Consider the following 25,234-nt stretch of genomic DNA (forward strand, 5'->3'; position numbering starts at 1 on the left):
GGATAAATGAGGAACAAACCTATTTATCATTAATTTGGTCCTTCTAAACACCTATGAACTTGAAAATGAGATAAGAAAAGGTGTGCTAAAATGGTAAAGGATGTGCTTTAAGATTTTTGCTTTGGCTGCACAAAGATGTTTTATTTGTTGGAGTAGTACCAGGATGTCAGGGGAGCTCTTTCTTCACAGCTCTCAGATAGCTTACATAGAACAGAAAAGTAGCTTAATTCAGTCTCATAATAATGATTAAGTATATTTTGTCTTCTTCGTAAGGCTGGTGAACACTGCGAGAACAGAGACTGTTATTATTTGCATTTACAGAACACCTGGAACGAAGTCTGGCACTTAAAAGGATTTCAATAAATCCATTTTTAATATATCAAATTGAAATCAACTAAATGGCTAATATTCATTTTGTTCTCCTAACAGCATCAACCAAAAAACTGTCCTGATATTTTACCTTAATTAAGGTTTTTTTTACCTTTTATGCAGAATTAAGTCCTAAGGACACAAAAACTCCGAAAGAAACCTCAAGTGCTATAATAAATGGTCAGCAGATGGCATGCCTCTCTTCAGAACAGTTAGGCCCAAGGTTAAAATGTGCTAATATTACTGAAAGGTTTTTAAACTCAAGATCTTGCCTTCAAACAGTTACTAAAGTTCTCGGGGTGTATTTCAAAAGAGCAGGGTACTAACCTTAGCTCTTTGGTCTAATTCCAAATCTCGCAATTACATGCTGCCTGTTAAAATTCCCCTTGCAGTTCTAATTTAATAAGGTGGTGCTCAGTTCCTGTCAAACAGCTCAGAGCAATGCTACCAGCTCTAATGCTTACCCCATAGAGTATAACTTTTCAGATGTAATTAAGTGATCACTTAGAGTTTTTCAGGGAAGAAGGTGATCGTGAATTCATTAAAATACTTTTCCACTTATAAAAAACATACATTCATACTTTTCAACAAGTAGCCAAAGTTCCTGTGTTTAAAATGTCACAATGAATTTTAGTTATGTTCTTGATAAGAGTTCTACCTGTGGCTATTATAATATAAACGTGACAAAGAACTTTAAGCATATCACCCTTAAATTTTACAAACCAAAACAAACAACTCAAAAAAAAAATCTTAAAGACTCAAATTAAGCAGAAGCTCTTTACACTTTCCTTCAAAAAACTTAGAAGAGTAGAGTTACCATTTCCTCATTTCTCCAATCTTCTAATATCAAGAGCTGAGCAGGACAAAAGTAAAACATCAGGTAGACGAACAAGGGGCAAAATGAAACTAAATAGAGTATACAGCTATTAAATTTCAACCTTCAGCTGGCACCATATGAAAAGGCACTCTGGCAACTATAATACTTTGCAGGGAATCAGGGTAGAGGAACAGGAAATAAGCACAGAAATAGAATCACTCATCAAAATGACACAGACTATTGAAATGCGGTCCTAAAATGTATCTTACAGCTTACAGATGCAAATATAAGTAGAACCTAGGCAGAATGATTGTTTTTTAGAATTACCCTGTGATTCTTAAAAACAAATAAAAAAACCTAAGTGTTTTTGGCATTTCAATGTCTTAAAGAATGTTCAAAAGTAGTTCCATCACTTTGGCAGACCTGAACTACAGGTTCTATAAGTCAACAGATTATTAGCAAGTTGAAAGGTAAGTTTCTATTGACTATAAGTGTTTTTCCCACCTATATATTCTGTTGGTAAAAAAAACTACCATTGTTCAGAATATTGACGTATCACATAAGGAAAAAACTACAAATATACTAAGAAAACATCTTATAACCATTAAAAGTCCAGAGCCCTCCTAGGCAAAGAAAATACTTATTATCATTGACATACGCACATACACAAAAATCAATTTAAAAACCAGGAGGTGAGAAAACTACTCTTTCTCTAGGGATTGGCAAACAACATAAAGATTTCATCAACTTCATTACATGATATTAGACCTGACTATAAAAAGCAAGCAAAAGAAGTTTTTATATTTATTAGTGTGTCCACAATAGCAAAGGCACAGCCAAGTTAAATGATTTTCTTTAAAGAAGCAAAAATGTAACTAGGGAAAAAAAATACAGCTGTTATACTTTCAAAAAGATAAATTATCAGAGACTGTTAAGTTTTGTTTTATTTTAAAATAGTAACCTAGAGGTATGATATATAGAGGTTCACAATCCAATCCAAAAATCTTAAGGCTGAATATGTTTTGGAATTTAGGTATTATTCTTCCCAGATTTAGAAATACTGCTTAACAACCCCCAAATGCACAGCAAAATATGTGAATAGTTGAAAACACAGGAGCAAAACGTGTGAATAGTTGAAAAAACAGCCTCATTTTAGTTCAGATCCAGATCTGCTATCAAGAAAGTGTTAACATATCTCCATAAGGTCAGGTTTTGTGGCCATTTTCTGTTTTTAGCACTTTGTGGATTTTGGACAAAAGATTGTGGACTTGAACTGAAAAAATCTTTATCCTTAGCTTAAAAACAATAGATCATATAAAAATTATCTGTTAACACTTGAAGTTTACAAACTTCAAGGTAGCAGTAAATTATATTTCAACTGTTTTCTACAATAAGTTACACATACTATAGTGACTTAATTGATATGCCCAAAGAAAATCAAATGTTTATTATTTTATGACATGAAATAAAAGACATAAAATGCATTCATGTTCAAAATGATAAATTTCTTCCTATATAGTACTTTCTAGTTAAAAAAGAAGAGAATATTTTTTTTTTCTACCAGTTAATAAAATCTTGCAATTGCACTATAACTGAGCTCTGTCAGGGTTGCAACTCGCTTAAAAGGACCTCTGGGGTAAGGGAAATTCAACAGTTACACAAAGAAATTATCCATTTCTTTCTTCTTTTGTTATCTTATGGTTTGGAAAAATAGAAGCTATGTTTGTAAGAGGAATCACAATGCTTACTATAAGAAAAGTTATATTCTCTTGAAAACAACACAGTATAGTGGTGAAAAACACAGCCTCTGAAGTTAGGAAGTAGGTACTCAAATTCCAGGTCTACCATTTAGTTGCTAACGTTAGTTAACTCTCTGTGCCTTAGTTTCGCCATCTACAAATGGTGGAAATAATAGTACCTACCACACAGAGTTGTTAATTACAATTAAATACTAAGTAAAAAATAAACTTAGTGATATGAAGAGCAAGAGGAAGAACAGATAAAAAGGAAAACAAATGATGTTAATAACTATTGGCAAAGTTAATGCAATATTATCAATCAATAATTTCTGTGATCGTAATCATTTTTTAAACCCTGACTGGCTTAACAAAAAATTTTTTAGGAGGGGCGCGGTGGCTCACGCCTGTAATCCTAGCACTCTGGGAGGCCGAGGTGGGTGGATTGTTTGAGCTCAGGAGTTTGAGACCAGCCTGAGCAAGAGTGAGACCCTGTCTCTACTAAATATAGAAAGAAATTATATGGACAACTAAAAATATATATAGAAAAAATTAGCCGGACATGGTGGTGCATGCCTGTAGTCCCAGCTACTCGGGAGGCTGAGGCAGGAGGACTGCTTGAGCCCAGTAGTTTGAGGTTGCTGTGAGCTAGGCTGACACCATGGCACTCTAGCCTGGGCAACAAAGTGAGACTCTGTCTCAAAAAAAAAAAAAATTTTTTTTTAATACAATAAATGCTTACTTTACCTTTCATTAATTAAAATACCATGAATTAAAATATCCAGCATCTCTATCCTTTTGTAATAACTAATAAAGATTATCTGAACTTATTATTGCTGTAAACTACTAAAACATCTCAAGAAAAGTTTCTATGAAAAACTCTAACCAGTAGTTTACACATATGGTTAGTAAATAGGAATATTTGGTAAATTAAAATATCTAATTCCCTGATCATATCAGCCCATCCATCAAACATCATAGTAATAGAAATAAATCACTTTGTTCACTACATAATCTGACAAAGTTCTGGATGAGACCTTACCTATCTTCATCTTTGTCATAGAGCTGGTAATAATCTCCACAGCCATTCCAAAAGGTGTTATCCACAACTTCTTGCCTTCCTGCTGTGGCTCCACTTTTTGATGTTATTTGGTTATTTACTGTTTCTGTTATTCTTGCGAAAGGCAGATCCAAGAACATACAGTCATGCTCTCCAGTATATTCTTCACATTTTATTAAGAGGTCATCTGAGCCACTTTCCTCAACTTCCAAAGCCTCCCTCCATCTCTGAACACTTCTTTGTTTGGCCTCATGCCTATTAAAACCTGTTTCTTGGTCCAGCTGGCTTGAGCTTACCAGTTTTCTAACTTTTGGCCTCACTACCTGTTCAGGAGAACTTCCATGGTTCTTGTCCCTATCACTGGTATTTTGTTCACTACAAATATGCCCTGGAACACAGGCTGCATTTTCAGTTGAATTTTCTGTCTGTCCTTCCTGGCTAGTGTCATTTTGTTGTTTCTTTCTAACAACTTCATCTTGAGAAGAGGAGCTCTGAAATTCCTGGCTGTTCTGATGGACAAACTCAGTACCACCAGTAGAACTTTTCACAAAAGGTGCTGAATCTAACTTTTCAAACTCATCTTTTATTTCACAGTTAAAAGAGGGAACTGGTGGTGAAAGACCAGTGTATGCCCCTGCCTCTCCGTTTGCCAACTCAAATATTGTATTGCCTAATGATTCCTGGTATCTACCACCTTCTGTGGAAAGTTGAAGACAGTCATTATCTTCTCCATGTTTGCCATCTGGATTGTAAGAGTCAGTATGAACCAACGTAATTCCATTTTGGATGCTTGAAGCATTACAAACTCCTGGAATACACTCTCCCTCGGAGTGATTATGAATATTCGTACTGCTTCCTAATGTCTCCCTGCCCTCCTCACTATGATGTACTGGAGCAAAGGATGGACTGCTCTCAATGGTTTGATTTAATGGTGTACCACAGGTGGGAATTTCTGTTTCATCTTTTTCAAATATAGGTTCGTTGGGTAAGGAAGAATGAACTTGATCCAATGGACCGGAACCTTCATAGAGAACAAAAGAAAACATATTTGGAAGTATTATTTTAGATAAAATTTTATCTAATAACTATACTTTAAGTGGAAATCATACCAATTATTACTCACTTGAAAGTATGAATGAATTTATTTGGCAAGTGCTTCCAAGGCTCCCTAACTTAACTGGGAATGCAGACTGTTTACCCTACAAGTTCATTTATGCCAATGTGTAGCCTCTCAATATCTTCTCCCTCACCATGTTTTTGCAGACAGTTTTTTACAGAGGTTAATAAGAGGCTATAAAATGGGAAGCATAAATGGAGTCATAGGGTAACCAATCTGCCTGCCCAGTGATCTTCAAACCCACGTTGTTTATTACATGTAGGTTAAAAAAACCTTCAAAAGTACTTATGACAGACATATTAATTACAACAGGTTACAGACCTAAGAGAAATAAGGCTTAAATGAGTTAGCTTTAAATGTGTTATAGCTATGGCTGAAAAATAACAAACAGGTTAATATGTTGATTCTCTTTGTCATGGTTTAACTGAGAATTCTGAGATACAAATAAAATCGTCTCTATTCCACAAATTACTTTAAGCATGACTATCTTTCATTACTTCTAATAAGAAAAAATAAACACATCTGAGATTTGCAGGAACAAAAATTTATAAATTATAAATAACTGAAACTCAACCTTGTCATATCATAAAAATGCTTAACAGATGACCTTAGCTAGTAATTCATATTCTTATATATAAATGACAGCAAAAATAACACAGAATTATCACATTTGCTCAGGACAAAGACAAATCCAGTCTAAAAATGTACAATTATAGTATATGGATACCTGCAAAATACTTTTTCAAACCACTGAAAAATTAAGAAATTTAACTTAATAAGCGTTACTTGACATTTGGATTTTATAAAATGATGAAAAATAGACTAGCCAAGCTAAATTACTTAGAATCAAATTAAAAGAAAAAAAGTTATTTAAATGTTTTACGGAGGGTAAAATATCTATACTCAATTCACATTAAAAAAAGGTTTTTTTGGTTGAAAGATGATTTCCTGTGGCTGAAGGATATGGCAATGTAATCAGTGCCATAACAGTACAGTTAATTTTAATGACTGGCTGTATTCTATTTTCTTCTATGTTTAAATGTATATACTATTAATATTGAATACAATAAAATATAATTTCTTGATATGAAATGTACTGTATTTACACTCATAGACATGCATAAACCCACTCAAAATTTTAAGTATTACAAGATCAATTCCTATACAACTATTAATAACACTTAAATAATTACATGTTGCATACCTGAGGAATTTTCCTTTGGAACATCATCTAGTTCCAATACTTCATAGTCATCACCAGCCCGACCTAAGCTTCTTTCATGCCTAGTCAGACATGGTTTAAAACTGACATATGCATGTCTTCTTCCATATCTCCTGCCTGTAATTGTCTGATATCCTCCTGCTGGTTTAGGCCAGGCAGCCTTGCTGGATTCTTGATCCATTGCTGGAGGAGGAAAAAAAAAGTGAAAGAAAAAATAAAAGAGATACAGCAATGAGCTTTAATCTGGTGAGCAATTATGGGGAAACTACTTCAACATATATGCTATTACTTGCCAAATGATATGCTACTGAATACCAATTACACCTTACTGGTTCTATAAAACATTATTCTTCTTCACACACTACAAAATTAAATATGAATTACTATGTAATGAGAGTTAGGGACATCTTCCCCCATCCAAAAAAAATACCTTTTAAAATTTGGTTCCTTTAAGGCAGCGGTCCCCAACCTTTTTGGCACCAAGGACCGGTTTCATGGAAGACAATTTTTCCATGGCCCAGAGGTGGGGGGTGAGGTGTCATGGGTTGGGGTGTGTGGTACAGAGTTCAGGCGGTGCTGTGAGGCCTGTTTTCCCCATAGCCCAGGGCTTGGGGACTGCAGCTTTAAGGTATTCAGATTTTTATAATGAAACATATCAGAAAAGATTTTTCATATGCCAAATTATTATACTGCCAAAGCTCTTTATGGATAGGAGAATGAGCTTCCAAATTATCTAAGTAACATACCTTACATATAAGTGCTCAATACATATTTGATGAGTCAATTACTAGCACATGATATGATGTGTTCAATTACTTTAAGAATGAATATGTTCATGTCAAAGGTGACAGGTAACTTCTTTAAATGGTACCCATACCATAGAGAATCAACCAGAATGCAAAAAAATGTCCCAACGACTACGATGAGATAAAATTCTCCAAAAGAAAACACTGATGGGCCAAGTCAAACACATGCTACCCCCGCCTTTCAAAAACACCAATGAATGTTATATATTATAGTAAGAAAACCCATCAACATTTAAACAACTTGAATATAAAGTTTTGATGACCAAGGGATATATAGTAGTAAACAGTAGTTTCTTTTACTAAGAAGTACATTACTATATATACACACATACACATATATATTAGGTATAAGTTTGCTTAGTCAATTATATATTACATATACTATGCAGGAACTAAACACAATATTTTTCACATATCTATATATGATATAGATAATAAATGGAACAGTTAATATTTTTGCTTTATTGCATTAAAATAAGAAATATAATCACTCCCAAGTATGAAAGAACAACAAACATGTATTTATAACACACAATATCAAGTGCTACACTAACCTGCTGGCTCTTTTTCAGTGTACTGTGACATGTGTGACAGTTTCGGTGTGCCCACTTGGGTAGAATTATGAACGTGATTTGGTTTTTACTCACACAATGGATAAGCTGAAGATTCCTACAAAGAAACAAAAATATCAAAACTGATAGTCCTGGTGAAAAACTTTGCTAGCCTTATAATAACTTAGAAAAATACAACTTGATCTGATAAATCAAGCAAAAAACCTCAGAACTATCAAGACAGCTATTTGAAATACAGATTTACATCTGCTCTTGATAAACTTTGCTCTAAGTACATGCCGTCCTTAAGATTGCCAATGACAACATCATACATATAATTTTTAAGTCAATAAGCAAATATATTGGGAGAACTGCTGACTGTGGTATGTGACCAAACTACCTAGGAGTCTACTACACTGTGCTATCTTTGCTTCTAATATTGGCAAGAAATCAAGCATTATAGTTCCTTTAGCCCTGGAATTGTTAAAAGAGGTTAATCCTAAGATAACAAACTTTATTTTAAAAAATGTATCACGGCCATTAGTAACTAGTTTGTGTAAATAATGATGTACTGTTTACAACAGATAATCAGATAATTTAATCCCAACTAAGAACCTATTCTAAATAAATTAGGGAAAACTATAATTTACCATGGAACAAATACAAAAAGACCTTCTTTTATTTTGAAATTAATTCATTTATTTAGTATTTGAGAACCTGCACCCTATGTTTTTTCTTAAAGTTTTGTAAGGGGTTAGTTTTTAAATTTAAACATGTTATTTATTTAAACACTTGAGCTATTGCTAATTGCCCATCACTAATGCAAAATTATTAGATGATAGCTCTGCAAATGGGTTGAACTATATATGTTATCTGTCTATGGATAGAGACACAGTAACATATATAAGAGTACACATCCACATTCACCCATTTATATTATAAATTCAGCGACAGATTTTGATCCTCTAATATATCTGAATCAAATCAGATGGCTGCTAACAGCTAAAGAGAAAAGGAATATAAAAAAAATCTTATCACATTGGCAAAAATACCAGCTCTAATTAACATTGTTTTCATAAGAAAAATAATCTGAAATAACTTCAATCTTCATAGATCACAGTACAGTACACAGCAATCTTAAAGGATGGCCATAAGTTCACATAATAAGTATTTTACCCAAAGTCTTTTCTTTGGAATAAAGCCTTATTTTACTATGTTCCAAGTACTATTTTCAGCTGTAGATACAACAATGTACAAATGGATAAATATTTCTGCCCTTCTAAGAGTACAGTAAGAGATGTAGACACTAAACAAAATAATTAATTACAATGCATTAGATAATACATTCTACGGAGTAAAATAAAGCAAGGAATAAAGAGTTGTTTGGAGTATACAATTTAAAATAGGTGGTTAAGGAAGGCATCATTTGAACAAACAGCTAAAGTGAGTGAGGGAGGAAAACATGAAAATCTAGGAAAAGAGAATTCCAGGCATAACAGAAAATCCTGATTTGAAAACTTCCAGAAGTGATCAAGTAACAGCACGAAGTCTGTGGTGAAAAGAGCAAGAAAGTAACAGATAAAGTCAGAAATTTATCAGGAAAAGTAGAGGGAGTAAAGCAGAACAGATCACAGAGGTCTTTCATAGACTGACGTAAGAAATGTGGGTTTTATTCTGAGATGGAAAACCATTGAACAATTCTGAGCAGAGAAGCAACATTATCTGACTTACGTTTTCACAGAAACACTCTGGGTACTGTATTGAAGGGCTAGAAGGGGTAGAGGTCAAAAGCAGGGAGCCCTGTTACAAAGCTAGTCCCAAATTTGTATTAATATTTAAATTGAAAATATTTAGTTTCTGAGTTTTTTCTAAACAGATGTTTCTTTGCTCATTAGTTGCTTGCTCCTTATACTATTCACATAATAAATAACATTTATAACAGACTCCTCTCTATTGTAACAATTATTCATTTCAAATGACTTTGGGTGTTTACATTTTACTATTTGTAAAAAATTATATAAATGTGTTGCTATCTAAGAATAAAAGGAGTGAATCTGTGAAGTATTAATTCTAGATCACCCAATTATTAACCAAGAAGTCATCACTGTATCATTTTAACTAAGATATTATGCCAGCAGCTAAAGATAGGCAATAGAAACAATCTTTAAAAGAATACAAGGAAAAGCATGGGCATGAGATGTACATCTCCCACAGTAAACTAATGAATTTAAAGACAAAGGTCTTGTTTTATTTTTATTTGAATGCATGGAGTCTAGTACATTGTCTAAGAGTAAGTATTAAAACAGTTACAGAATGAATAAATAGATGAATGAATGAGATAATTTTATGCTCCTTTCTCTGATGGAAATATAGTAATACAATAGAAAGAGAGGGCTAAGTGTTTGGGCAGACCTGGATTCAAACTTTAACTCATATTTAGGCAAGTTAATAAACTGCTCTCAGTACTAGAGCCCTCTCTTGTGATTTGTTTCAAATGAAGACAATGTGACAGATGTGACAATGTGTGACGTACCAAGATTAGGCCATAAAAGGCATTTTGGCTTCCTCCTTGCTCTGTCTCAGCTTATTCTTTCCAGGAGTAGCCAGCTACCACATCATGAGATTACTCAAGTAGTCCCATGGAAAAAAGGTCTACATGGTTAAACGTTGACAATTCCTGACAGTTCCGCAAGGAACTAAGGTCTTCTGACAACAGCCACATGAATGAACCACCTAGGAAGCAGATACTTCAGCTGTAATCAAGCCTTCATGTGATTGTGATCTCAGCCTACATTTTGACAGCAACCTCATGCGAGATTCTGAGCCAAAATCAGCCGCCACGTTGCTCCTGAATTTCTAACTCCATAGCAATTGTGAGATAATAAATGTCTGAGCTGCTGTATCTATTTCAGGATAAAAAGTTATCTTGTTATCCTGCAATTGATAACAAATAAAAATAATGTAAATTATATGTTTTTAGATACTAGATTTTCTTATGTTTCCACCTATTACTAGAACAAAGGTTTTCTAATAACATCTCATTCAAGTGTACTTTCTCCCTTTACAAGATCTACTTATTATTAGCATGGAAAGTAATATGTTGAGGTTGACAGTTTCAAAATGAATTATATTAGTCTTCTGCTTGCTGGTAAAGTCAGAACTGCTGCTCAGCACCTACATTCCACCTATCATCTAGTAGATGCTCATTAAATAGCTACTAGAACAGAAACACTTTATGAATTTAAATCTAACTGATTTTAATGAAGATACAGGCAAAGGGAGAGAGAAATCGATTGAACTTCCAGAGGAAGACTTTCAACTGATAGTTTGGATCTACACCTTATGAACTCACTCTTAATTTTTGTATATTGGCCTTGTATCCAATCATCTTGCTAAATTCACTCATTTTAACAGTTTGCTGGCAAACGCATTTGGGTTTTAGTTTTTTCCTTTCGAATATTTATATTTATTTTATTTGATTGAGGGTACTGGTTAGAACTCCAATGCAATGTTGAACACAGGGAGAGAGAGATACCACATATGAATCAATAGTTTTTCATCAAGTATAGTATTAGCTACAGGTTTTTTGTTGATACCCTTTAGTAAAAGAATGCTTCCTTCTATTTCGAGTTTGATAAGGCTTTTAAAAAACAAACACGTGTGGAATTTTGTCAAATGATTTCTCTGTATTTACAGAGATGGCCTATGGATTTACTACATCATTCTGTTACTGATAGATTACACTGATTAATTTTAAAACATTAAACCAACTTTGCATTCCCAAAACAAATCCATTTTGCCATATTGTCCTTTTTACATCCCAATGGATTCTTTTTCTATCTATGTTCATGGGAAATACTGGCCTGTAATTGTCTCTTCTTGTCATATTCTTGTCAGGTTTTCCTATCAAGATTATGCTAAAATCAGAAAATGTGGTAAGAAATTTTTTTGTTGTTGTTCTCTGGAAGAGTCTGTGTAAATCTGCTATGTATCTTAACTTAAACATGTGACAGATAGTGAGGCCATCTGGTCTGGGGTTTTCTTTGTGGAAAGGTTTTTTGACAGAAATAGACACAGATCAACTCATGTTTTCTATTTCTTCAAATGTCAGTTATGTAAGTTGTATTTTTCAAGGATTGTAAAGTCAAAAAATTGTAAGTTGAACCATCATTAAGTCCAGATGCTCTTCAACTTACGATGGGGTAATATCCCAATAAACCCATCATACAGTTGAAAAACCCTAAATAAAACCATTGTAAGTCAGAGAATGTCTATAGTTCTTTTACCATGCATCAAATGATGCAAGAATCTCATAACAGTTTAACTCCATTTATTTCCTCATGCCCTTTGTTGTCACTTTCATCTAGCCATTCTACATACATTATAACCCCCACTAAACATTATCATGACTGCTTTAAACACCCAATAATCTCCAACATCCCTTTCTGAAGATGTCTATTTCTTATCCCATGTCCATGCTACTATCTGTCTAATGTTCCTTCATCCCAAAGAACATCCTTTAATATTCGTTATAATATGGGTCAGCTGGTGACAACTTCCTTCTCTGTTTCTGTTGATCTGAACTTCCTTTATTTTTGAAGGATATTTTCACTGGGAACAGAATTTTAGATCGGCAGTTTCTTTTTTTCCCCTTTTAGCACTATAAAGATATAATTCCATTGTTTTCTAGTTTCCATAGCCTCAGCTGAGAAGTCTATGTCATCTGAGCTGAATTCATGTATACAAATACCTACCAATTAAATATAATAAAAATGAGAAAAAGGAACAAAATGTTGAAGAATTGTAAGGGAAGAAAAAAAACTTCTCATAATTCACTGACAACTTGACTGTGTACAGCAAAACTGAAAGAGATTACCTACAGGTAAACTTTTACAATGATAAATAAGTTTTGGCTGATTGGTAGATACAAAGTCAACATGAAAAAGGTATTACCATATTCCAACATGTAGCTAGAAAACTAAATTGATTACTGATTTTATCTAAACAGGATAAAATTTATAATAGCAACCAAAAACATCAAATCCAGAGAAATAAACCTAATGAAAGATGTAGAACATTATTGAAAGAAATTTAAAAAGACCTAACTAAATGGAGAAAAATACCATGTTCATCGGCTTGGAAGATTCAATACTATAAACATTAATTCTCCTGAAATAATCTACGGGTGAAATGTAATCCTAATAAAACTCCAGCAGGCATTTTTTTGTGTGTAGCAATTGATGAGGCAATTCAAAAATGTAAATAGGACTGCAAATGGCCAATAATAGACAAGATAATCATCAAAAAGACCAAGGCAGAAAGATTTAACTCTTCTAGGCTAAGACACTTTTGAGAATGCAAGGAAACATGATTAATAATTAGACAAGAATAAAACGCATGAAGTGGAATTAACCTGGGCAACCTAGGATATGTGGTCCTCCTTCTAATAATTGAGATAAATATTACAGAATAAGGGCTGGGCACGGTGGCTCATGCCTGTAATCCTGGCACTCTGGGAGGCCAAGGCAGGAGGATAGCTTGAGGTTAGGAGTTTGAGACCAGCCTGACCAACAGTGAGACCCAGTCTCTACTAAAAATAGAAAAAATGAGCAGAGCAACTGAAAATAAAAACAAAAAAAAATTAGCCGGGCATGGTGGTAAGCACCTGTAGTCTCATTTACTCAGGAGACTGAGGCAGGAGGATAGCTTGAGCCCAGGAGTTTGAGGTTGCTAGGAGCTAGGCTGACACCACGGCACTTTAGCCTGCGCACCAGAACAAGACTCTGTCTCAAAAAAAACCAATTAGAGAATAAGAAAAATATGCATAGAACAAGATCTCATGAAAATTCAACTTTTTTTTTTTTTAAATTCAACTTCTTAATTTCCATTTCCAACAGTATGACAGACAAAAAATTTTAAAAACCTCCCAACTCAAAGCAAATAAAAATGTCTTAATTCTGGCTAGAGTAGAGGGTGGAAGATAGGGAAGAAGAGAAATGTCTTCTCTAACAATTTAAGGCCACAAATTCAACCTCATTATGTTTGTGGCTGCAATTCATACCATCTGCATGAGGCCCCAAGCCACAAGCTGAGAATATTGTTAGTCTCAGGGTACAGTGTTCTAAGTACCAGATAAAAGCAAAGATCTGGTGAAAGTCATCTCACTTTCAAATCAGGTCAGAATTCCCACATATAAAATTTCAAACAACATGAACTCACAATAAAAAGTTAAAAATACATGAGAAAAAAAGTGACAAGAGTTGGCCAAATAAAAAGCACAGGAAAATGCCTATGGAAGACTTCAGATACTAAAATTATTAGATATCAGAATTTTTCTTTAACAGGTAAAAAATAAAAATAACACATTAAAAGTATAACTAAAAAGAAGACATTGTTAAAAACAACCAGGGATAACTGAAAAAGAATAAAATTTCTAAAAATGAAATATATAATGAAAACTAAAATACAATACATAGGTAAAAGAGCAGATCAGACCCAGCTGAAAAAAGGACTAGTATAATGGAAAACAGATGTTAAGAAAATACCCAGGATGTAATACAGAGAAATAAGGGAATGGAAATATGGAAAAAGACAGTAAAAGACATGGGTGCTAGAATGAGAAGGCAGAATATACTTCTAATTAGCATTTCCCAAAACAGAAATGAGAATAGATGGTATCAATAGTCAAAGATAAAATGGCTAAGAATGTGTCACAACCAACCAAAGACGTGAATTCCCAGATTCACAAAGTCCAAAGAATCTCAAACAAGATAAATAAAAGATTCATTCCCCTAGTCAGATTGTAGTGCAAACTGCAGAACACCAAGAGTGAAGCTCACCAAGAGAAAAGACCTTAATAGCAGATGAAGAAAAGACAAAGCTCTAGAAAGAGTGGCTGGGGAGTAGGAGAAAGGCCAAATAATTGATACAGGAATGACCATGCATGCAGGACTCTAGATGAAGCAGAGGTTCAAAGATTAAAATAGTATAAATAGGCCAGGTGTGGTGGCTCATGCCTGTAATCCTAGCACTCTGAGAGGCCGAGGTGGGTGGATTGTTTGAGCTCAGGAGTGTGAGACCAGCCTGAGCAAGAGGGAGACTCCATCTCTACTAAAAAAATAGAAAGAAATTAGCTGGACAACTAAAAATATATAGAAAAAATTAGCCGGGCATGGTGGCGCATGCCTGTAGTCCCAGCTACTTGGGAGGCTGAGGCAGGAGGATCACTTGAGCCCAGGAGTTTGAGGTCGCTGTGAGCTAGGCTGACGCCACAGCACTCAAGCCTGGGCAACAGAGTGAGACTCTGTATCAAAAAAAAAAAAAATAGTATAAATAATAAATGTGAAAATTTGAGTGAAATGTACAAACTCCAAGAAAGCTATAAATTGTCAAAGATGACTCAAAAATAAATAGAAAGCCAGGATGATAATCAATCATTAAAGAAATTCAAACATTAAAAATCTTTCCACAAGAAGAACACTAGGTTCACAGGTCTTAACAGAAATTTCTATCAAAACATTCAAGGAAGAGCTCATTCCAATGCTTCTCCAGAGAACAGAAAAGGATTTCATGGCTCATTTTAAAAACGTGTAGCTCACTTTATGATTATAGAAAAATCTTCATAAAATAGCCAGACAAGTTACAAAAATGGAAAATCACAGGTCAACTCCAGTGATAAAGATACAAAAAATTCTGAACAAGATACTAGCAGACCAATTACAGCAATGTATTTTAACACACTGCCACACTAGAAAAAAAAAAATTTCTTCCTTGGGGCCACGGTGCTTTATTATGAAAATAGAATAAAAACTTTGAAAACAAAACAATCCTTTCTAATTTAATTAAAAAACTTATTTTTTATTGTTTCCTGTGCATAAGGCAGAGCTTGGCTACCATGGGGAGAAGAAACAGGATTACTGGTCCATCCCCAAAACCAAGAAACACAGGGCTTGTGTAACATTAAGCACAAGTCAGGAAGACAGAAAACCCTCTCCTACATCCCCAGGTTAGTCAGCATCAAGTAAGAACAGTCTGCTGCTGGGGACAATGAGAGCATGCGGAAACTTCTCCACTGAGGTATATAGACACAGAGAAAGCTGAAAGCTAATGGAGTAAGAACATTTACAAAACTAAGGCATTTCAGCTGCCACACTAAACACAAAGGTAATTGGCATACTGAAAGTAACTGCAGCAAAAAAATCCAAACCCAGCTCAATCAATGATTAGACTGAATCAACCCCACCACACTAAAGCCTAGCAGATAAATAAGCAGACTCACAGCCAGATATAATTATTTACCACAGTCTCTACTGTTCTTCATATAGCGTCCACCATTCAATCAAAAAAGACAAAAAAGCTAAGGGGGAAAAAAAAACAAACATCAGGAGACAAAGCAATAAATAAAAATCAGATGTTGGAACCACCAGAGAAGAAAATTAAAATAGTTATAATCATTCTTTTAAAGTCTCTAGCAAAAAGACAGAATCATACATGAACGCAGGAGGAATTTTAAGGGATAAAAATGGAAACCCATGAAATAAAAAACATAGTAACAGAAATGAAGAATGCATTCTGTGGGTTTATCAAAAGACTAGCCAAGGAAAGCATAAGTGAGTTTCAAGATAGGTAAGAAGAAATTACCGAAACTTAGTTACAAAGTGTTTTTTAAAAAGTGAAAAGAAACACATACACACACACTCACACACACACCCTCCCCCACATCCCTCCCCTCCAAAAGAGCCTCCAAGAGTTGTGGGACTGAATTAAATAAACTACCACATGTGTAATTGGAATCTTACAAAAAGAGAGAGCAAATGGGGCAGAAAAAATACTGAGAAATTTCCAAATAATTTAAAAAATCAAATCATAAACCCAAAAAGCTCAGTGATCCCCATCAAAAACAGGATAAATACAAAACACACAAAAATGTACACACACCCACCACATAACATACTGAACCTGCTATAAAAACACAATTATGAACAAAACACCTTTGATGCCTGATAGTAGAAAACAAGGAACAAAGTTAAGAATCACAGCCAGCTTCTCATCAGACACTGTGTAAGTCAAAGACATTAAACGGCATCCTTAATGCAAGAAAAACACTGTCAACAAATAATTGTATATTCAGGAAAATCTTTCAAAGGAAAAACTGAGACAAGGTATTTTTGAGACAATCTAAGGGATGTGGTTACCAGTAGACCTGAACTATAAGAAATGTGAAAGCAAGTTCCTCAGGCAAAAGGAATATGCACTGGAAAAGTGGCTAGTACAACAAAGGAAATAAATTTTAATTTAATTTTATCAACTACTTTAATTTCACATTTACATAGGTACACTGGCTAGTGGCTACCACACTAGACAGCACAGGACTGACACAAACATCACAAGGTATTTTGGCCTTACAGTATATGAAAAAACAACAATAACAGCACAAAAGATAGTAAAGAGAAATTGGAAATATACTGTTGTAGAGCTCTAACACTATATAAAAAAGTGGTATAATATTGCTTGAATATAGTCTGTTTCAAAAGATACATAACACAAATCATAGAGAAACCATTACTTTTTTTGAGAAACAAAATAAGTACTGAGCCAATGAGGATAAAATGGACCCAAAAATAGGGAACAGAGAGCAGATAAGTTAAACAGAAGACAACTACTAAGAGTGTAGATTTCTAACATCAATAATTACATTAAACATAAACAGTCTAAACACCTCAATTAAAAGACAGATTTTTCAGGAATAATTTAAAAAGTGGGTTGTCTGGAGCAAACTCACTGTAAATAAAAAGGCATAGGTTAAAATGGTGAAAAAGGATATATCATGAAAATACTAATCAAAAAAGGCTGGAGAGGCTACATTAGTATTAGGTAAAATAGATTTCAGAATGAAGACTACTATCAGAGATAAAGAGGGACATTAAATACTGATAAAGGGGTCAATTCATCAAAAAGATATAATACTAAACATATACACACCTGACAAGAGGTTCAAAATACACAGAAAACTGAAAGAACAAAAAGGAGAAATAGATAAATCCACAATTGTACTTGGTGGCTTCAACTCTTCTCTAGATGATCAATGAAACAAGTGAACAAAAACTCAGTAAGGAAATAAAAGACCTAACTGACATTTATAGAATGCTTCACACAAAACAGAAGAATACACATTATTTTGAAGTATACATGGAACATTTATCAAAACTGACCATGTTCTGGGACATAAAACAGGAAAGGCTTTAAAAGAAATTATACAAAGTATGTTATTTGTCTATAACTAAGTAAACATAAAAATCAATTACAAAATGAGATATGTAAAAGCACCAAATATCTGGATATTAAATAAACTTCTAAATAACCCATGGGTCAAAGTGGAAGTCACATAGAACTTAGAAAATATCAACATATGCAATTTGTGTGAGCAAATAAAGCAGTGCTTGCACAGAAAAGAAGAAAGGTCTCAAATCAATGACAAGCTTACCCTTAAGTAATGAACATAGAGGAATCTAAACCCAAAGTATACAGAAATAATAAAGAAAGGAAATCAATAAAATTGAAAACATAAAAAAAAAAAGATGAGCAATCAAATGAAAAGTTGACTGTTTGAAAAGGTTAACAGAAATATAAGCCTGGAACCAAACTAATAAAAAAAGAGAGGGCACAATGCCAACATCAGGATGAAGAAAAGGACATCATTACAGATGCTACAAACATTAAAAGGATGATTAAGAGACAATTTTACGACAGTGAAAAGATGAAACAGACAAATTCCTTGAAAGACAAAAACTACTAAAGCTCATATAGTGAGTGAAGGTGACTCATAGAGTGAAAGACTGAAAGCTTTCAAGAAAAAATAGATAACTCTAATATTTCTGTATCTGTTAAAGTAATTGAAATTATCCTTTAAAACTTTCCAACAAAGAAAACTCTAGGCCCAGAAGAGTATACTTGCAAACTCTAATAAACATTTACAAAACAAATACTACTAATCCTAATCAAAATTTTTTAGAAAATGTAAGAAGAATCACTTCCTGATATAGTTTGGATGTCTGTCCCCTCCAAATCTCATGTTGAAATTTGATACCTGATGTTAGAGGTGGGGCCTAGTTGAGGGTGTCTGGATCATGGGGTAGATCCCTCATGAGAGGCTTGGTGTCCTCCTGCAATGAGTGAGTTCCTGTCCATTAGTTCATGTGAGAGCTGGTTGTTTAAAAGAGTGTGGCACCTACCCATCCACCCCTCTTGCTCCTTTTGCGTGTCACTCTCCATCTCCCCTTCACCTTCCACCATGAATGAAAGCTTCTTGAGGCCCTCACTAGAAGCAGATGCTGGTGTCATGCTCCTCTTACAGCCTGCAGAACTGTGAGATGAATAAACCTCTTTTCTTTATAATTACCCAGCCTCAGGTAATCCTTTATAACAACTAAGACACTTCCCAACTCTATGAGGCCAACATTACCCTGATACAAAGAATTACATGCAAAAGCATCCTTCATAGATACAGATACAAAAAAAAAAAAAAATCCTCAACAAAATATTAGCAAATATAATCTACTCAATTATGAAAATTATAATATATCATCACTAAGTGAGGGTTAACCAGACAATGCAAGGTGATTCAACATTTGAAAATAAATTAATGTAAGCTGTCATAATAGACTAATAAACCACACAATCATCTCAATCAATACAGGAAAAACATTTGAACAAACTCAGTGTCCATTAATGACAAAAACTCTCAGCAACCTAAGAATAGAATAGGAATGTCCTTAAAATGACAAAAGGCCACTACTGTCTTAGTCCATCAGGGCTGCTACAACAAACTACCATAGACTGAGTGGCTTATAAATAGAAATTTATTTTTCACAGTTCTGGAGCCTGAAAAGTCCAAAATCAAGGTGCCAGTAGATTCTGTATCTGTTGAGGAGCCACTTCCTGGTTCATAAACTGCAGTCTTCAGTGTATCCTCACATGCAGAAAGGCGAGGGAGCTCTGTGGCTCCCAACTCTATGAGGCTTCTTTTATAAGAGCACTAACCTTATAGTGAGAGCCCTCATGACCCAATCACTTCCCAAAGAAAGACCTCACCTCCAAATACCCTCACAATCAGGATTAGGGTTTCAACATTTGAATTTTGGCAGGGACACAAACATTCAGACTATAGCCACACTCCATCATACTTAATAATGAAAGACTGAAAGGTTTCCTCTTAAGATCAGGAACAAGACAAGGATATTCGTTTTCACCACTACTATACAATATCATACTAGAGGTCTTAGCAAGTGCAGTAAGAAAAAAAGGGGGGTTAGATACAAATTGAAAAAGAATAAAACTGTTCTATATTCATAAATAACATGATTGTCCATACAGGAAAATTACAAAGAATCTACAAAAAAAAGTTACTAGAACTAATAAGTGAATTTGCTAAATTGCTAACCCTTGCTAAGGTTATGGGATTTAAGGTCAATATGCAAGAATCAATTGTATTTCTCCATACTAGCAGTGAACAAATGGAAACTGAAATTTAAGAAAATTATCATGTACAACAGTATCAAAAATTATGAAATACTTGGGTATAAATCTAACAAAATGAACAAGAACATCTGTATGCTGAAATTACAAAATGCTAAAAAAGAAATGAAAGATGATCTAAATAAATGGAGATAACCTGTGTTCATGAATTGGAAGATTCAATATTAAGATGTCAATTCTTTGCAACTTGATATATGAATTCAACACAATCCAAATTAAAATCCCCTCAGGAATTTTTATAGAAACCAAAAAGCTGCCTCTGAAAGTTTTATGATAACGCAAAGGATCTACAATAGCCAAAATGACTTTGAAAAAGAATAAATTCAAGAATTCACATTACTTAAGACTTATTAAAAAGTAAAAATAACCATGACAATGTATTATTGGCAAAATTACAGACATAAAGATCAAGGGGATAGTCCAGAAACAGATTCATCTATACGGTCAACTGATTTTCAAGTTAATTCATTGAGGAAAGGAAAATGCTCCCAATAAATGATGCTGGAAGAACTATATATTCATTTGAAAAGAAAATGAACCTTGACCCATCCCACACACCATACAGAAAAGCTAACTCAGAATGGGTAAGACACCTTGACATAAAAGCCAAAACTATAAAACTTGTAAAAGAACATGAGAGAAAATCTGCACAACTTTGCATTGGACAGTTCTCAGAACACAGAAGCATAAATCATAAGAAAAAACTGATAAACTAAATCTAATCAAAATTAAAAGCTCCTCATTTACAGTTAGGAAAATAAAAACTTCAGACTGTAGTGTGTTTGTATTTATGTATCTGCATGTCAAATGAGTTGTATAAAGAATGTATCAAAAAATGCTTACAACTCAGTAAGACCCCAATTTTTAAAAATGGGCCAAAGATCTGAACAGATACTTCACAAAGGAAGACATATACACGAGCACATTCTCAGCATCATTAGTCAGCAAGTAAATGCAAATTAAAATCAGTGTGATATTATTACATACCCACTAAAAGCACTAAAATTAAAAAGACTGAAATAACCAAGTGTTGATAAGGATGTAGAGCACTGGAACTATCATACACCACTGGTGGATATGTAAAATGGACAACCACTTTGGAAAACAGTTTGGCAGTTTCTTATACAGTTAAACATTCACTTACCATACACCCAATAAATTCCTTTCTCGGTATTTACAAAGAGAAATAAAAACATATTCACACAAAAAATCAGAATGAATGACTATTCTTGGCAGCTTTGTTAATGACAGCCCCAAACTGGAAACAATCCAAATACCCATAAATAGGAGAACTGGTCAACAAATTGTGGTAGATCAAGACCACAGACTATAACTTAGCAATAAAAAAAGATAGGAAAATTAAATATACAAAAACATGGATGATCCTCAAAAACATTCTACAGAGAGAAAAAGACAGATGCAAAAGGGTATATAATACAAAATTCCACTTATATGGAATTCTAGAGCAAATGAAAACAATTTGTGTTGAGAAAAAGAGGAGTGGTTTCCTGGGACTGAGGGTGAAAGTATAATTGACTATAAAAGGGCAGAAAGGAACTTTTAGGGGAGATGAAAATATTCTATATCTTCATTATGGTATGAAAATATTCCACTCTTGATTGTGGCTATGGTGACATGGGTATAAACACTTGTCAAAACAAAATAAACTGTACATTTTAAATAACTATATTTTATTGTTCCTAAGTTACCTTCAACAAAGTTGATTTTTTAAGAGGGTGCTCTCTCAGGAAAATATTATCCAGGGAATATTGGTGATGCCCATATATAACTACCTAAAAATATGTAAAGAAAAAAACTAAGAAAACTCAATACTTATTTATGCTTTTAAAAATGTCAACAATGAAAAGAACAATAAAGTTGTCTTGGAAAGCCTAGAACAAAATATTTAACCTTAATATTGGCTATTTATCAGAAAGCTTCAGTGAACATCCTAATCACTGCTAAAACATTAGAAGCATTCCTCCTTAAAGTTTGAAACACCACCAAGTTTTTAGCTATCAGTGCTATTATTCAACATCATATACGATGTATAATCACAAAAGTAATGAGAAAAACATGTAAGTTATAAAAATTGAAAAGAAAACCACAAAACTGAATATATCCAGACAATTATCAACTCAATAAAATTATTTGATACACAGCAGAGACAATTCAAAAGCTTTCCTATAACCACAAGAAAAAAAAAAGAGAAAAATATTACTGAAAGTTTCCATCCACCACAGCAATCAAACCATAAAATAGCTAGGAATACTGAGATGAAATGTCACACATATGAAAAAATAAACTACAAAATTTTCCCTAGGAATATAAAATAAGATGTGAATAAAATGTAGAGACCACATTTCTAAGGTGACAGACTCAATACTATAAAGGTCAGTTCTCTCCAAATTAATCTAAAATTTCAATATAACCTCATTCAAAACAGCTAAGGCTTTTTTATTTAAATCACAAGTTGAGTCTAAAGTTCACCTAGAAGAAGAAATGCTTAACAAATAGTCAAGAATATTTTCAAAAAAAAGTAATGAGAAAGGAGAAATCATTATCAAAATTTAAAATACGCATACCCTTTAAAGGAGCAATTCCATTTCTAGGAATCCATGCTCCAGAAATTAATCACACATAGACAGAGGAAGCTCACTGAATTGTTAACAGTGGTTGAGAGACTCTTGGGATGCAGGTAGGACTAGGAGGGGAGGTGGGAGTTGCAGTTTTTACCTGACATACTTCCATACTATTTACATCCTTAAAATCAAGGATGAATTGAATTTTGTAATTAAACATCAGTCAATAAGTTAGAAAACTGGCTTCATCGTAAAGCATTATTTTTGATAGCAAAAGGAAACTGTAATTAATTTAAGTATCTTTCAATAAGGGAGTAATTATAGCCCATCAAACTGATGAAATACCACTTACCCTTTAAAAAGTCTTAGGGAGACCTATGTATAACAAGGAAAGATGTCCAAGATACATAATTAAGTGAAAAAGCAAATGATATACAAATGTGTTTGGTATAGTATCCTTCAAAAAGAAAAAAACTTTGCATGAATGTGTGTTTAAAAGTGCATGTATAAAAGCATCTTGAAAGATGAACACTAAATTGTTAACTCTACACACGAGTGGGACTGGAGGACGAAAAGAAATATTCTCATTTTACTGAATAGTCCTTTATTTGTAATTGTCGACGTCTACATCAAGCTTGCACGTCTATAATTAATTTAAAAAAATTAAGCGGTTATTTCATGTAGAAATGACATGAGTCTCAGAAGACAATTACAACACTAATAGTTTTAAACATTTATTTTTGTTATCTTCAGGTTGATTTCTTCAAACGATCTGTAGTCTTCAGCAAAGGTGACTCCCATTTTAAAGAAATGTGACCAAATATTTCATATAAAAACAACAGAATATATTTATTAGGCCTTTAAAAAAAAAAAAAAACCTGTAAACTCCACAGAGCCAGCAGACTCAAAGCAGTGTCTATGCGGATGTAAAAATTTATTAACGCCGGAGTGGGAACACTCTCAGATTATTCTTCTTCCCTGCAAAAAGACTATTTATCACCTCCTCTTTTCTTCAACTTAGTCTGAGCAGCTTTAAACTCACCATGTTGAATGTGCGCAAAATGATTACCAGGCAGTGATCTCAGGGAGGCCAAATTAAAGGTGCATCCGCCTGAGGCGTGCGCTGAGGTGACTGACGTCGCTAACGGGGAGAAGCAATGAGGGCACGGAGCTAACGTCAGGAGAACGACTGCCATGGTTTGTATAAGGTGTCTGCGTGCCCGAGCCTCGGTGACAATCGGGAAAAATGCAAATACACCCAGGAGAGTGACGGCAATGGAAGGCTTTTCGGGGGAGGAGGGCTGCAGGCCTGTGGCGTAAGATGGATAAGCTCTATGCGGAGTGACTGGAAATGGGCAGAGAGGGCGGGTGCGAGGTGTCGCTGAGGGGGACACTTTCACAGTCGCGAGTGCGGGGGGAAAGCCAGCGGGGTCCTTGGCCAAGCCACCAAGGACAGCTGAAGAGGCGGCAGGAGAAAGCGGCAGGCGGAGACCCCCACACCAATCGATGCCAACTGTCTGGGAGGCGGCGGGCGCGGAGGCCCCGGACAGAGCGCGGCCCCAGGCCGGGGCTGCCCAGGGCCCAGGAGGCGAAGGCCTCTCACCGCCCTCAACCCCACCCACCATGGCCGGCGCGGCGGGCCCGGACAGGCCCCGCTCCTCCCCGAGGAGAGAGACTAAGAAACTGAGGCGGTGAACGCAGCCATTTCCTCGCCCCGACCCCCACACTCCCGACATCAGAACAAGCCTGACTCTCAAAAACCAAAAAAAAGAACCCCCCCAAAAAACCCTCACCGAAATGTGCAGCGGCTCCGGAGCGAGAATAGCGCTCGAACCTCCACCCGCCACCACCGCCTTCTTTTCCGCCTCCGACTCCTCCCCCGCCGAACGCGCAGCGGCAGGCTGCGGCGGCGGCGGCAGCGCCGGCGGCGGCGGCGGAAGCAGAGGAGGCGGCGGCGGCGCGTCCCGCCCCTTGCGCCGCGGTGGAGGTGATGGAGCCGCGCACGCCAGCCCCGCCCCCCAGCCCCGCCTCCGAGGCGGCGCCGGCCAATAGGCTTACGAGCCCTCCGCGGGCGGGGGAAACGCACACACCCAATCGGAACCTGAGGAGTGGGCTCACGTCAATGGTCGGGACGTGGCAGAAAAAGGGAAACAGGGTTAGACTGAATCTACGCCCAGCTACCCCATCGCCCTCAGGGGGCCTTCAGCGATTGGCCGAAGAGAGGAAAGACGAGGCCCGACTCTGCTGCCCGCCCCCGCCCCGTCGGACCCACCTCCTTTCCCCGCAGCACTGCGACGTTGGCGGAGGGGGCGGGGTACGGCGTACGAGCCGAAGCTGCGCGGCCTTTTGTGGTTTGGGCCGGCAGAAAAGGGCGGGGTCTGGGGGGAAAGGGAGACGGATGTGGGGAACTGCGGGAAGGACTGGCGCAGTTGGCCTTTTT

General features: G+C 35.5%; 1 protein-coding gene across 1 annotated transcript in view; it reads right to left on the bottom strand.

Moving 5' to 3' along the window:
- Positions 1–24,767, bottom strand: part of PJA2 (praja ring finger ubiquitin ligase 2) — a 65,010-nt gene extending 40,243 nt beyond the window's left edge. Inside the window, exons 1-4 of the mRNA XM_045566392.1 lie at positions 24,588–24,767; positions 7,682–7,796; positions 6,304–6,504; positions 3,965–5,003 (exon numbers count right to left, since the gene is read on the bottom strand). Of these exons, the coding sequence (XP_045422348.1) occupies positions 3,965–5,003; positions 6,304–6,504; positions 7,682–7,712 (1,271 nt within the window). The 5' untranslated portion in view covers positions 7,713–7,796; positions 24,588–24,767. The remainder of the gene's footprint in view (positions 1–3,964; positions 5,004–6,303; positions 6,505–7,681; positions 7,797–24,587) is intronic.
- Between the last annotated feature and the right edge of the window lie 467 nt (positions 24,768–25,234).

Source organism: Lemur catta, chromosome 12, assembly GCF_020740605.2.
Source record: "Lemur catta isolate mLemCat1 chromosome 12, mLemCat1.pri, whole genome shotgun sequence".
In the NCBI taxonomy this organism is placed as follows: domain Eukaryota; kingdom Metazoa; phylum Chordata; class Mammalia; order Primates; family Lemuridae; genus Lemur; species Lemur catta.